At 46.9% G+C, this 15,423-nt stretch overlaps 1 protein-coding gene across 1 annotated transcript in view; it reads left to right on the forward strand.

Moving 5' to 3' along the window:
* LOC138671864 (polyunsaturated fatty acid lipoxygenase ALOX15B-like) overlaps nt 1-15,036 on the forward strand; it is a 157,766-nt gene extending 142,730 nt beyond the window's left edge. The window contains exons 11-16 of the mRNA XM_069759994.1: nt 96-182; nt 10,243-10,412; nt 10,576-10,697; nt 12,066-12,166; nt 14,608-14,778; nt 14,857-15,036. Coding sequence (XP_069616095.1) covers nt 96-182; nt 10,243-10,412; nt 10,576-10,697; nt 12,066-12,166; nt 14,608-14,778; nt 14,857-15,036 — 831 coding nt within the window. The remainder of the gene's footprint in view (nt 1-95; nt 183-10,242; nt 10,413-10,575; nt 10,698-12,065; nt 12,167-14,607; nt 14,779-14,856) is intronic.
* Nucleotides 15,037-15,423: the final 387 nt, after the last annotated feature.

Consider the following 15,423-nt stretch of genomic DNA (forward strand, 5'->3'; position numbering starts at 1 on the left):
ATGGGGGGGTTGATTGTCTCAGTTGCTTTATTGAAGCTTTTATTTATTGGTTGAGAAGATATTAGAACATATTTATTATTTCCTCCTCTCCTTAGCTCGTTATCCCCCATCTACGCTATACTCTGGACATCAATACACTTGCTAGAATTCATCTCATTTCTCCAGGCGGAGTCTTTGATAAGGTGAGTCCCTCATACAACTAGTGATGAATGTTGGTAAAAGAGAAGTTTAAGCAGAGGAGCTCTATAATACTAGTGTAGCACAACCTGGGTAGATGTGTTTCACTGTGGTACTGCACTCAGACTAATCGTACCCTGGGAACAGACCTGCAGGACATTCTCCCGATATCTTCCTATTCGTGATCACCCGCTGACATTCTCACTGTCACTAGGACCATTCCCACTAAGTCTCCTAAAGACGTTCATGTAATCTCGCTGTAGATCCTAGGACTTGCATGTTAAGGGAGAACTCTACCACCACTAAGGTTCTGGTGAGTCTTGCTTCCTTTGTCACTGGTTTCCACACAAACCCAATGATTATCTTCTTCCCTAAGGGTGTCCTGTTATGCCTCTCAATTTTAATTAACTTACTATTTTCTGACTCTACCCAGAGATTACCAATCCTCCTTCGCACTGTGGGCTGGCCCTACAATTAACTGTCTGACCCTGCAGTCTGTTGCTGGGCAGACTTAACCTTTCACACAGTTCTATGCAATCATTCTAACCTCCTATATTATACCTTACTCATAACACTGCTACACACTGTGCATATTCTACTTCACGTTACTGATTACTATACATGACTGTCACAGCATACATTACACTTTACATGGCTGTGAACATCACTCTGCAGGCAAATATTAACCCTATGTTCAGCAAACCAGTTTGTAACAGGGTCTACTGGGCTGTAGTACCTCTTTCAGCACCCCCGTGTTTCAGGAGGTCCATTCTGCTTTTGCTGGATTCTGAATGAAGGACGCTGGCTAGGATTTCTTGATTACATGGGAGCATATAAAAGCTGACTGCTACTCCAGGTATTTCCAGTCTAAAAGAACACACTTTATTTACAGCACACAGAATATATAACACAGATACACAGGGCAGGCCAATAGGAAAAACAGGCCAGACATACATTACAATAGCCGCAGGGGGCCGGAGCCTGCTGATATTTACTGGGGGAATTACAAAGGTGGGGGAGGACAGAAGGGAGATATCTTGTCCTCTCTGCCCAGGGGCGCAGCCTGTGGACTGATGCATTTCACATGGAACCTATTATACATAATATATACTGCATAAGATATTCTTGGTGCTGGGGGTTCTGTAACACCGTTCAAGCATTACACCTCCCAACTCACTTACATCAATATAGTTGGTGTATTCGGGGGATGCTGACGTCCTGTCCACCTCCTTACACTATGGACGCCTTCAGTGTAGAAATCTGCAGCCTGGTTTTAAGTGCCTCATTAGAAGGTTAGCTTTCCTAAACCCTTCATGTGTTGGGATGGGACTGTGTAGGGTCTTTGGCTCCGCCATGGCCCCCCCGCTGCATTTGGTGTCCATCTTCCTGATTTACATTTGCCGCTGATGCTGTCCTATCTGTGGGTGGCGATGGGGCAGATGGATCTGGTGGTTGACTTCTAAGGGGCCGTGACAGAGCAGAACATTCTACCCCCACCGCTCCACCCGGTCCATCAAGAGTTTAGGAATCCAAAACATCCGATTTCCAGTTCACCACCTGACAGCACCATTGGAGGATGTCCTTCTTACCCTCAGTGGGACAGGAACAACAAGCGGTTAAAAGGACCCTCCCCACTCCACCCACCAGTGTTTTTCCTGTCCCACTGTGGATAGGAACGGCAAGCTTTTCCTCCGACGGTGCTGTGCAGATGGTGGGGATCGGGGGGCCCAGCCTTTCCCTTCCCCGCCGCAAGATATCTGCGGCTGATACCTGCGATGGTGGGGTCCCTCACCCTCCCCAGTGTAGCGCTGCTCCTGGGGATTGGATCCGTTCCTCCATACTGGGGGCTCTCTGTCCGGGCGCCTGTTTGCTGGGGGTGTATACGGGGGCCATCTCCAGACGGTGGCCGATCCCAGCATGCAGCCGCGTCCATTTCCAGCAAGCGCTCTCCGCGCGGCAGCCGCTGCTGGCTCCAGGACCTGCGGCCTCGTCACTTCCGGTTGCGACAAACGCCGGACAGGGGGACGCCAGCGACAGCACCGGCCTCAGGAGAGGCCTTTCAGCACGGTCAAACGCATGGACGCGGTAAGGAGGGCAGGATCAACCAGGTAAAACCTATATAAACGCTTTATGGGGGTCTTTATACTGCCGGCCATCCTGACACAAAGAACACACGGCTGTATGGTAAATTGTCCTCACTATGGAGGAAACTGCCAGACCTGAGGGGACTGACCAGCTTCAGGGGCACGTGAGTAGGCTATACTAAGCCATACCACAATGCTCACCCCTCCCCCTACGTCCCGATCTACAAAGTGTACTATGTATTCTATTCTAGGTAGAGCCTCCTATTCCCACATCCAAAAGAAATCGGGGAAAAATAAAAGCCCAATATGTGCTTCTAAATTTCCGGAAAATTGGCGGAAGCCACTATGCAAGTCGTGCACAGCTAAAATTGTGGGTGATGAGCAGACTGCATTATTATCCAGTATGAGGACAATGATTCGTCAAGAGGTTCAGGCATCCATCTCAAGCTTGAATCTTCCCCAGACAAGCCAGTCAGAACCGCAGACATCACAGAAGAGGCCAAGAGAGTCTAGTCCCTCTTCCGAAGGAGAGATTTCGGAGGATTCAGACCTGGAGGAAAGAGACGGATCATTGGGCAGAGGGAAGAGCTATCTCTTCTCAGCGACAGATACAGATGAGCTTCTGTATGCAGTTCGTAACACTATGCAGTTACAGGACATGCCAGAGGAGACCTCGATCCAGGATGAGATGTTTGGCGGATTACATGCCCAGGTCACAAAGGTTTTTCCAGTCAACAACCACATCCGTTCCATGATTCTGGAGGAATGGCAGGAAGCGGAGAAGAGACTAGTGGTACCCAGAGATTTCGGACTCCGTTTGCCTTATAATCCAGAGGACATTAAAGTGTGGGATGAAGTTCCCAAGATTGATGTTCCATTGGCAAAAGTGGCGAAGAAGACCTCAATCCCATTTGAGGACTCCTCTGCATTGAAGGATCCTATGGATCGCAAAGCAGATGGTCTGCTCAGGAGATCCTGGGAGTCCTCCACAGGAATAATACGGGCCAATATAGCTGCAACATCGGTAGCCCGGTCAATGGCATCTATGGATAGACAATTTGGAGGAACATCTCAAAGCTAAGACTTCCAGAGATGTTCGCAAATCCCTGCCGTTGCTTAACCTTGCAACAGGCTTTATGGCAGACGCTTCTGCTGAATCTGTACCAGGTACGGACTGGGGATGAAATTCAGCCCTGGCATTTGAAATCACACAGGCCCATGTTGTCCCCGTCCCCAAGTACCAGATGGGATATATTAATATTACCCTGGATGGAGGAAAGCAAGATTTACTACAAGACCAATATTTCTAATGATACCCACGGCATGCTGGGGTAAGTGACGGAGTGACCGGCTTTGTGCTCCGTCACAACTGTTAACAGTATGGGTGGCTTGAGAACATTGATTTTGTTAACAACGTAGCAGACAAGGCAGCCCATGACCAGACCAGCCCTTCTGGCATTTGCCAGAACTGCCAAATGGCCAGTCCGGCCCTGATCTGTACGCTTCGCTGCCAGAAGCGAGTCTTTATCCAACGCGGCCAGAAGAGCCATCTGGCTAAAGACCTGGTCGGGGGATATCCAGTCAAAAAATAAATTGTGCGGAATCCCATTCTCAGGGAATAAAGTATTTGGGCCTATTCTGGATGACATTCTAGAAAAGGCCTCAGATAAAAAGAAAGGCTTCCCTGAGGAAAATACAAAAAAGTACCAGCCCTTTCGTAGATCCCGACCTAGTAAGAAGGCAGACTACAGGGGGAAAGGGAAGACTGGGAGGTGGTCTTATCCCAAGGGTGGAAAGGGTAGAGACTACAACTTCCCAAGTGCAGGTACAGGAAAGCCAAATAAATGACATCAAGGTGGGTGGTCGGTTACAAAAATTTCTAGGGGGTTGGCAGAAAGTATCCCAAAATCCCTTGGATTATGCAGGTAATTGCTCAGGGGTACAAACTAGAGTTCTCCAACAGTCCCCCAGAAAGATTTGTTGTAACCTGACCCTGTCCGCTCTGACTCCTCTGTGGACAAACATCCAGGAGTTGATCGAGTTAGATGCGATAACTCCAGTACCCATCTAAGAAAGAGGCAAGGGCCATTACTCCCATTTAAGGACATACTATCAGGGAGAATGGACTCCTCAGATTGCCGCAAGATCATCAAATTTCAGGGCGCTGTATGCGATCTGGAAGGTGTTGTACCAGGCCCAGTCACAGGTCAGGGGCAGACACGTAAGGATACTGTCCGACAATGTCACAGCAGTGGCATTTCTAAGACACCGAGGAGGTCCAAAGCATCCACCACTGCAACACCTAGCGGACCAGATTTTCAGATGGGCAGAGAAATCTGTCAAATCCATCTCGGCAGTTCACCTGGAAGGCGCCAAGAATCAAGTAGCCGATTTCTTGAGCAGAACATCTGTACATCCCGAAGAATGGGAGCTGAACCCAGAAGTATTCAGCAGTCTGTGCCAGAAATGAGGAACACCACCTCAGGTGGATCTTTTCGCCACCAGGTCAAATACAAAGACCAGAGCATTTTTCTCGCTCAATCCTTTAGACGGAGCCACTGCAGTAGACGCCTTGTCTCGGTATTGGGGAGAAGGTCTCCTGTACGCGTTCCCGCCTCTTCCTCTGATACCGAAGACACTCGGGAAGATACGAGACGAGAGAGCAACCGTAATCCTAGTGGTTCCTTTTTGGCCAAATTGGAGCTGGTTCTCTCTACTATCCAGAATGTCAACAGAGAGACCAATCTTGTTACCGAACAGGCAGGACCTTCTACTACAAGGGCCGGTGTTCCACAAGAACTCAGACTTTCTTCACCTATCTGCTTGGATCCTGAACGGCAAACCTTAAGATCCAGAGTCCTGTCAGAAGATGTCACTACCACACTCCAGGCAAGCAGAAAGCCGGTGACTTCGGCGATTTACAACAAAATCTGGAAGCGGTATTGTTCCTTTCTGGGAGAGGTTCCTGTGGATACTTCAAAACCAGACATTCCCAGAATCCTCGACTTCCTGCAACTCGGATTTGATAAGGGCCTCCGGCCTAGTACTTTAAAAGTACAGATTGCAGTGCTTGGTGTCTTTTTTTTTTTTTTTTTTTTTTTTTTTTTTTTGATACGTCACTAGCCTCCCATCCTTTGATAGCAAGATTTTCCAGGGCCACACAGAGAATGAGACCACTTGTGAGAAAATCCACTCCTCCTTGGGACCTAAACCTGGTCCTTAATACCCTGTTTAAAACCCCGTACTTGTTATCAGAAGATATGAGCATAGCCACTCTCCTTTGAGGGTATGTGCACACGTAAGGATTTCTTGCAGAAATTTTCCTGACAAAAACCAGGCATTTCTGCCAGAAATCCGCATGCGTTTTTGTGCGTTTTTTCCCAAATGCATACAATTGCGGGAAAAACGCAGAAAATCCGCAAAAATAATGAACATGCTCTTTTTTTTTTTTTACCGCGATGCGTTTTTTTTCGCGGAAAAAAACGCATCCATGTGCACAAAACATGCAGAATGCATTCTAAATGATAGAATGCATAATGTATGCGTTTTTAATGAGGTTTTTAGCGCGAAAAAAACACGAAAAAACCTGTACGTGTGCACATACCCTGAAACTGCCTTCCTGATTGCCATCACATCAGCTAAAAGGCTGGGGGAGATGCAAGCTCTTTCCACTCAGAACCCATATCTTCAGATCTTTGACGACCGGATAGTCTTAAAGGTACCTTCACACAACGATTTTGTTAACGATATCGTTGCAATGTCACGCTTTTTGTGACGTAGCAACGATCCCGCTAACGATATCTTTGTGACAGCGACCAACGATCAGGCCCCTGCTGATCACCCGCTGTCATCGCTAGATCGGCGTGTGTGACGCCGATCTAGCGGTGTTCACCTGTAACCAGGGTAAACATCGTGTTACTAAGTGCAGGGCTGCGCTTAGTAACCCGATATTTACCCTGGTTACCATTGTAAAAAAAAAAAAAAAAAAAGTACATACTCACATTCCGATGTCTGTCACGTCCCCCGGCGTCAGCTCCCCTGCACTGTCAGCGCCGGCCGTAAAGCAGAGCACAGCGGTGACGTCACCGCTCTGCTTTACGGCCGGCGCTCACACAGTGCAGGGAAGCTGACGGCGGGGGACGTGACAGACATCGGAATGTGAGTATGTACTGTTTTTTTTTTTTTTGTTTTGTTTTTGTTTGTTTTTTTACAATGGTAACCAGGGTAAATATCTGGTTACTAAGCGCGGCCCTGCACTTAGTAACACGATGTTTACCCTGGTTACCCAGGGACTTCGGCATTGTTGAAGACAGTTTCAACGATGCCGAAGTTGTTCCCCTGATCGTTGGTCGCTGGAGAGAGATGTCTGTGTGACCGCTCCCCAGCGACCACACAACGACTTACCAACGATCACGGCCAGGTCGTATCGCTGGTCGTGATCATTGGTAAATCGTTTAGTGTAACGGTACCTTAAGACTTAACCCAGCCTTCCTCCCCAAGGTAGTGTCCTCAACCAATATAAATCAGGAGATAATCCTTCCTTCATTCTCCCAGCACCCTAGAAACACAAAGGAAGGGGTCTACCATAACCTTGACGTTAGGGAGACTGTTCTAACATACCTGGGGGCGACGGAAAGTTGGAGACCGGACACTAACTTGTTCGTACAGTACAGTGGCACAAATAGGGGTTGTAAGGCAGCAAAATCAACCATTGCTAGGTGGATCAAAACCATGATAAACCTAGCATATACAGACCAAGGGAAAGATCCCCCGGATATTCTTAGGGCCCATTCAACCCGAGCTATCTCTACATCATGGGTGGAGAAGGGGGAAGCCTCAGCTGAGCAAATCTGTAGGGCGGCGACTTGGACCAGTCTTTCTACCTTTGTTAGACACTATAAATTAGATGTCGCATCAGATCAGTTAGCTTTTGGTAGAAAAGTATTACATGCAGTAGTCCCACCCTAGTTAAACATCCTTTGGTATTTCTCCAATGGTGCTGTCAGGTGTTGAACTGGAAAACGGTAATTGGTTCTTACCGGTAATTGTATTTCCAGGAATCCATCCTGACAGCACTACTAGTTCCCTCCCACTGCAAGTTTATACTATTGACTAATGTGACGTAACATTGGTGTATGACTGTTAATAAACTCTTTTTGCATCCATCCAGATGTGGTACTTAGAAAATCACTGGTGGGTGGAGTGGGGAGGGTCCTTTTAACCGCTTGTTGTTCCTGTCCCACTGAGGGTAAGGACGTCCTCCAATGGTGCTGTCAGGTGGATTCCTGGAAAAACAATTACCGGTAAGAACTAACTACCGTTTTATCAAACCCCAGGCTGCCGATTCTACACTGAAGGAATCCGTATGACGGCACCATTATGGATGATCCTGACGATGGGTTCTCTGTAAGCAGACCTATGATGCTGGGCGGTAATACCTCGGCTAGCTGCACGGTACATGGCACATCCAGGTGCCTCCCTCTTCATGGGGATCGTGCCAGCGTGGCTTCAGGTGGCGCTCAGTACATAGAGGAGCCCCCTGCACTGACTGACGGCAACGCTAATGCTGAACCGCTCCTAGTCAGTGGGGGGTGTCACAGCCACCACCTCTCTGCACTGACGCTGCACTGACACTACCCCTATCACTGAGTGAGGCTGCCGGGGGATAGTTACTTATCTCTGTATGTTACTCACTTATATGGCGCCATTAATTCCCCAGCGCTTCAGAGACATCATCATCACTGTCCCCATTGGGGCTCACAATCCACAATCTGATTTCCCGATTGGTCTTTGGAGTGTGGGAGGAAACCCATGCAAACACGGGAGAACATACAGACTGCCTGCAGATGATGTCCTTGGTGGGACTTGAACCAGCATCCCAGGATTGAAAGTACCAGTGCGGACCACCCAGCCATAGAGCGTGGCCCGAGAGTCAGATGGAGACTGGGGAGAATGTGACACTGAAGGGGAATGGAGAGCACAAGTCCTGGATACAAGGCACAAACACCAAACATTTCTCTATGCTCCTGTGGATAATCACTAATTTAGGCTCCTCAATAAAGGTTAATAAGTGAAAACTCCCGACTGCAGGGACCTTGACAGACTGCAAGACAGCAAACATAAGTGAGAGAGAAACTGTACTTCCCGACAGATCAGCTGGTCCTGAGGAAGGATGGGGGGGAAAACAGTGCGGCCATTGAGTAGTCAGATATATGGGCCGATAACTCATCGGATTAAGTGCCATCACCTGTCCTTTATCTACTGTTTGTGGTGCTGTTGAAGGATAACCAGGAAAGGGCAAGGATTCATTGAGCGGCAATGCCAAACATCCTTGGTAACCAGCTGGGACGATAACACGATATCCGGCTGCTCTGCTGGAATGAAGAATTTTGGGGAGCAAAGATAAGTGGAACAGGTTTTCCACAACGCGTTTCAAGGCTGGATTAACATCAAATGAGGGGAAGAAAAGCAATTTCATAATTTTTTTTTTTTTTTTTTTACTTTAAATGGATGCTAGTCCAGCCATGAAAGGCGTTGTGGAAAAAACCGTTCCACTCATCTTGGTCCCAAGGATTCTTCATTCCTGCAGAGCAGCCGGATATTGTTTTCTCCACCTAATCCAGTGTTTCTCAACTCCAGTCCTCAAGAGCCACCAACAGGTCATGTTTTGAGGATTTCCATAGTATTGCCCAAGTGATGGAATTATTGCTTGAGCAGGTAACAAAATTATCATCTGTGCAATACTAAGGAAATCCTGAAAACATGACCTGTTGGTGGTTCTTGAGGACTGGAGTTGAAACACTGTCCTAATCCTATCCTGGAGGACCTCATCCACGAGGCGCCAGCTGATGGGGTCAGGTGAGCTCCTTGCTTCAACTTTCCTTGCATCCAAAAGGGTATCGCCCGATGGTCTTGTGTGCTTTTCTCTCCTGCAATGTTTCTACCCAACCTCCTAACTGGTGGTTTAGCTCATGGTGATAAAAGCCCCAAAAACCATTAGTGTGACCTTATAACTTTCAACATGACTGCATCAGAGGGGCAATCAAGAGCAAATGCTGGCAGCAGCCACTTGCTTCTTCAATGGTTCTGTCTTACAAAGGCTCCGGGAGCTTGTTGTACAGATCTATGGTGGACTGGTGACCTCCGGAATAGATTATAGTGATTACTCTGGCCACTAGGATGTATTGTAGCCTTTTACAAAGAGCAGGCCGGCAGGTTGGCTTTCCTCTTGGTTGGATTTGAAGTGTTGCTCCTGGCCTTGAGTCTGATTATTTATTTATTTATTTTTTCTTTGCCATGAGTTTAATTTCCAGCAGCCTCCTCTACTACCCTGGCCCATAATTTTCACTCTTGAGTCTAAGATTTTTTCTGTCTTAACACCTATAGCAGAAGGAGCCTGGGCTCCTTATGGGAGGTGTGGGCTGCTGTAGTAAGCCTAGGAGACACTTTCTGGAGGGTAGGAGTCAGGTGGAGTGTGAAATGTTGAGGGATTATGGCAGCCTTGACTTCTAGTAATGAGTCAGTTGTTCTATAGTCTCCAGATCATGAATGTCCAACCGCATGGAAAGGAGTTTGTGTTGTGTTTTGTCTGCACTTGGGTCAAAATCAACAGAGGTCCAATGCTTGTAATCTAGAGTAGCAAATCCTGTGCCGAACCTAGTGAGCTGAAGGACTTGGCCAATGCTCCTAGTCAGTAGTGAGACTGGCAGTCCTTACGGAAGATGGTGTGTTTTGTTTTTTGTTTTCCTTCATGTGACTTGGGCCCATCTATTGGATTACCTCGGATACAGTGATGGCCTACACCGATGGGGAGGACTCGAGTTACAGCCTTCAAAGTGCATCAAATGATTAGGTTTTATGTTCGAAGTCCAGGGCCACATTCGGCAGCGTTGGTCGTATTTCCCTGGACAGCAGGGAGGGAGAACATTGTGACGCTGTACTTGGGATTACCTATGCTGAAACCTTATTCTTTCTCTTGTAGTTTACAGTTCTTGGTATAAAAGGTATTAATGCTTTACTGGAGAAGGCGATGAAGGAGGTGATGTACAGCGGCCTCTGTCTGCCTGAAGATATCAAGGCCCGAGGATTGGAGTCCATTCCCAACTACTACTACCGAGATGATGGGAAGATGATCTGGGAGGCGATGGAGAGGTGACGTGTACGGGGCAATGTGAGGGCTATAAACTCTGAGCTTGGTCTGTAGGGTGTATTCAGCACAATGGTATACAGGTCTAATGACTGGGGAGGATCTGGAGATGACCTCAGAGTATTTAGGAAGCTGTGATCTAACCCTCCATCTCTGCTCTCCTTCCAGCTTTGTATCCGGCATTGTGCACTATTATTATAAGAGTGACGAGTCTGTGCAGACAGACCCAGAACTGCAGGCCTGGGTGGCTGAGATCTACGAGAAGGGCTTCCTGAAACGTGAATCCTCAGGTACGACCATCAGAATGTCACCATGAAAATGGCAGCTCCACCACAGGACTAATGGAGAGGATAAGTAACCGGTTACTTAATTTGTGTCCTCCAGAGCTGTAATCCTTATTCTGCCTTTACAAGAGGTTACCTTCTCTTGTTTTTATTCTTTCCTCCTTGTATACAGTAGTTTTGATGGCAGTGGTCTGTTCTCTTTAGGCAGAGCACTTATGGGGAAACCGATATTGAATTTGTAGCTGTTACTTGCAAAAAAACATGATACTTAAAGGAGTTTATCAAGATGTCTTGAACAGCTCGGAGCTCTGCTGTTTCCTTATAACCAGGTTTTGAGTGAGGTCTCATCCTTGAACAACTGCTCTGGCGAATAGAACTATAAAGCTCAGCACAAGTTCTGCTGTAACACATTCAGCCATCAATCTTTTTGTTAGAAGTTTACACTCTCATCCCTGTAGTTACACATAGAGATAACAGGACATTTGATCAAACAAACCTCTCTGGACAGTGAGAGCCATGATTGGCAGCTGCGGGCTGATTGTTTATAACAGCATGAATTCGGAAAATGGGAGGGATATAGATCACTGATGTATAGAAAGTCACTGCGGAGAAGTGACTGGGATGTTAAGAGTTAACTCCTCCTCTGGAACAGAACGGCTTTGTGCCTCCTACCAAGGTCTGGGTAGGCAATAGAGGCCAAGCTACACAGATACCAGCTGTACACTATATGAAAGAAACTCTCACTGCAGAAAAATAACAACAGATTTAAAGGAAGAGGAAAAAAGCAAGTCCATTGCAAACTTGCTTATTTTCATGCTGCCTAACTGAACAAACTTTAACACCCATTTAAGGCCTCATTCACAAGTTAGTATATTTACATCAGTGTTAGTATAGCAAAACCAGGAGTGAAGCTTAGAACAGCTGTCAACCTATCAATTATAGTCGGTGTTTTCGAGACACCTGGTTTTGGCATAGAAATACCGGTGTGAATAAAAACTTGGTCAGTGCTTGGCGTAAAGTGCTCCAACCTTGTGAATGTCCCATGGATCTCATGAGACTTCCCACTCACTGAGCGTTCTCCACCACACCCAATCTTTGTCTCCTGCTGGGTCTTTATGATCAGGGGGGCTCAACTTCTGGGATCTTGATGACTCGGGGAGGGGGGTCCTTCAGAACAGACACACTGCACAGAGGACTGCGACACAAGCCTTTAGTGAGTGGTGCTGCAGTTCAGATTGTAATGGTTTGCCCGGATTGTGGGTGCCATCAGACACTACCTATCACTTACTCTACTTTTGACATGATTTAAGCTCTCCATGTTGGTAAATGGTTAAACTGATTTGATAAATTCTAATCACTCTGACTCTCCACCAGGAATCCCATCATCCCTGGAGACTGTGTCCTCGTTGGTAAGATACCTGACCATGGTGGTCTTCAGATGTTCTGCAGGGCATGCAGCTGTCAATCTTGGCCAAGTAAGTGGCAAAATGGAAGATTCACACACAATACTGACCTCCAACAAGGTCGTCTTCATCTTGGCCTGAAGATCCTTCCTCTGGAGTTGGTGCAGGCATAGCTCCGAGCAGACTTCGTGGTTGACAGTCTTCTTGTTGCTTCTGCTCACAGTTGCTGACAGTCTACCGCTCACCACCGATAACCACTCCATCGATATCCAGCATTGTTGCATTGCTCCGGTGTTGTGGGAATACTGATTTTTGGCAGACTCCATGCTTCCATTACATATGGGACCTGCTGCAGTCAATGCAAAGCGCTGTTTGTAGAGTGATCTCAACTTGTCCTAGGAGATGGTTACATACATGTTATGGCTCCTGTCACAATAATATAAATATGCCATATTCTGAGTTTACTTCCAGAAGGTTCCATGGCTTTACAGACACATGCTGCGGGCTTTCTGATCCATCCTCTTGACACTGCATAGGAAAATCTTCTTCTCACTACACACTCTGTGCAACTTGATACCAGTGTGCAGCAGCCCCCACTGAGAAGTTTATGGCCTTAACCGGGCTAAAGGCAGCTATGGTAACACATGCGCTCTTTTGTTTTTGTAAAAACTTAATAGTAGGGCATAACTTGATCCCAATTAGGGATAGAGACATAAAAGTTACATATTCCGGATGTCCACCGAGAGATCTATACCCCACTGATATCTCTAGAATTAAAACCCAACAAAATTCAAGGAACAGATTTCTCTGTAAGGGGGTCATGTATCCACTTCGTGTTTATACTTTAAATTAACCCCCCTGTCATGCTGAGCACAATGACAATGGTGTTGTCCTTCTACAAGGTTCATACACCGAGATATGTCTAGAGATGGTTTTCCATATCTTTCAGAAAGGGGAGTATTCAGCCACCCAGTGAGGTCACCACAGGGGGAGTGCCTTGGTTTTGGGCACAAGTATAAGATAGTGAGACCTCATTTTGCACTAGTCCTTGTCCAGGGAACTAGCTAAAGGTACCGTCACACTGAACGATTTCGTTAACGATATTGTTGCTTTTTGTGAGGTAGCAACGATATCGTTAACTAAATCGCTATGTGTGACAGCGACCAACGATCAGGCCCCTGCTGGGAGATCGTTGGTCGCTGGGGAAAGTTCAGCACTTTATTTTGTCGCTGGATCTCCCGCTGACATCGCTGAATCGGCATGTGTGACGCCGATTCAGCGATGTCGTCACTGGTAACCAGGGTAAACATCGGGTTACTAAGCGCAGGGCCGCGCTTAGTAACCCGATGTTTACCCTGGTTACCGTTGTAAATGTAGAAAAACAAACACTACATACTTACATTCCCGGTGTCTGGTCAGGTCCCTCACCGTCAGCTTCCCGCACTGATTGGTGAGCGCCGGCCAGCCGTAAAGCAAAGCACAGCGGTGATGTCACCGCTGTACTTTACGGCCAGCGCTCAGTCAGTGCTGGAAGCTGAAGTCGAGGGACCTGACCAGACACCGGGAATGTAAGTATGTAGTGTAAATGTAAAAAAACAAACAACGGTAACCAGGGTAAACATCGGGTTACTAAGTGCGGCCCTGCGCTTAGTAACCCGATGTTTACCCTGGTTACCCGGGGACTTCAGGATCGTTGGTCGCTGGAGAGCTGTCTGTGTGATTGCTGCAGCGTCGCTGTTTGGTCGCTGGAGAGCTATTGACATCGTTGTCGGTATCGCTGCAGCGTCGCTTAGTGTGACGGTACCTTAAGAGATGCTCTGTGATGCACTTTGATGTATAGCCCGCTCTCCCGCACCGCATGGTCTGCTATGAAATGACTTGAGCAATTGTAAGTGGTTTTTCTTCCTTTAATCCCTTTTTATTTTGTCATTGTCTGTATATCCATAATTGTCTCATTTTTAGAATATCTTTTTATACTTTTGTAAACACTGCCTACCTTTTGGAGTAAAATATATAAAATGACTAGCTTGGTTTCTCATTGCTCTATAACGTACTGTCACGTCCTCTGAAGTAAATTGCACTACTAATTGGGTTGGCTCCTGACCCGTTATTAATTAAGAAATAAGAGCTGATGGCAGCGGAAATGTCCTGCGCTGGTAGGTAACACTGGCAGCGATGCACGGCGTTGATGATTATTGTTCACGTTTGTTGTGGTAGTAGTTATATCGCCCTCGCTGCTGTGCCCATGAGCCAGTAGATAGTAAGGCAGCCTTTCTGGCGACTAATTATCCTAGCTGCAGTTCCCTGTCTGACCTGAGGGTAAGGAGGGGCGCCAGAGAGCTGCAAGTTCCAAACCAGAGGTGGGATATAAATAAATACCCCTACAGAAAATAACCAGGGACAACCAAACAACCCCGATTCATGCCATATTGGTGGGATAATCAAAAATATCCCCCCCTGTGATTCATGACAGCTCATTGTGCAGGAACATTATCCTTTTGTCTTCCTTGCAGTTTGACTTCTTTTCCTGGCTGCCCAATGGACCACCATCTATGAAGAGCCCCCCACCCTCAACCAAAGGGGGCACCACATTACAGACTATTCTGGATTCCTTGTCTGATGTCAACACCACCGTTATGGAGCTGGTTGCTGTGTGGCAGCTCAGCACCGAGCCCCTGGACCGGGTGGGTTTTTACCACCAGTAGCTCTCACTGTCCTGTTTGATACTTGGTCTTATGCTTCCTCTTTTTTGCATGTTACAGAGACGTCTTGGTAATTATCACGAAGCACACTTCATCGAGGAAACCCCAAAAAAACACATTCAGGAATTTAAGGAGAAACTTGCCGAGATATCCAAGATAATTAATGAGAAGAACCAGAGCAGACGCTTGTCCTATCTGTACCTGCACCCGAAACACATTGAGAACAGCGTCTCCATCTGACATTGTGGCTTCATCCGTCGTGGTCGGGACTTTCTCGCCCTCTTAGTAAGGCACTGGGGAAAATTGTGTAGATACGAACTGGAAAATAAAATATTTTGGTGTAAAATTTGTTCTCGTGCTATGAAGTAAAATGAAATGAATCCTTTAACATTTGTATAACGCACAGATTGGGGTTCAGTCCTGGCCACAATATAATCAGTAACTTATTACCAGATGATAGGATATAATATATCCTATATAAGAGTGAGGATCCGCCGGGTCTGTTTCTAATGTTTTCAGCCCTGTGATGCAGTGCAATGTAGATCATTAAGGTTTTTAGAATCACGAGCTTGTGACTGCCAACTGCTGCCATGATGGCCACGGGCTTGAGGCTCAAGCCCCTTTGGT

This window comes from Ranitomeya imitator, chromosome 3 (genome assembly GCF_032444005.1).
Source record: "Ranitomeya imitator isolate aRanImi1 chromosome 3, aRanImi1.pri, whole genome shotgun sequence".
Classification (NCBI taxonomy): Eukaryota; Metazoa; Chordata; class Amphibia; order Anura; family Dendrobatidae; genus Ranitomeya; species Ranitomeya imitator.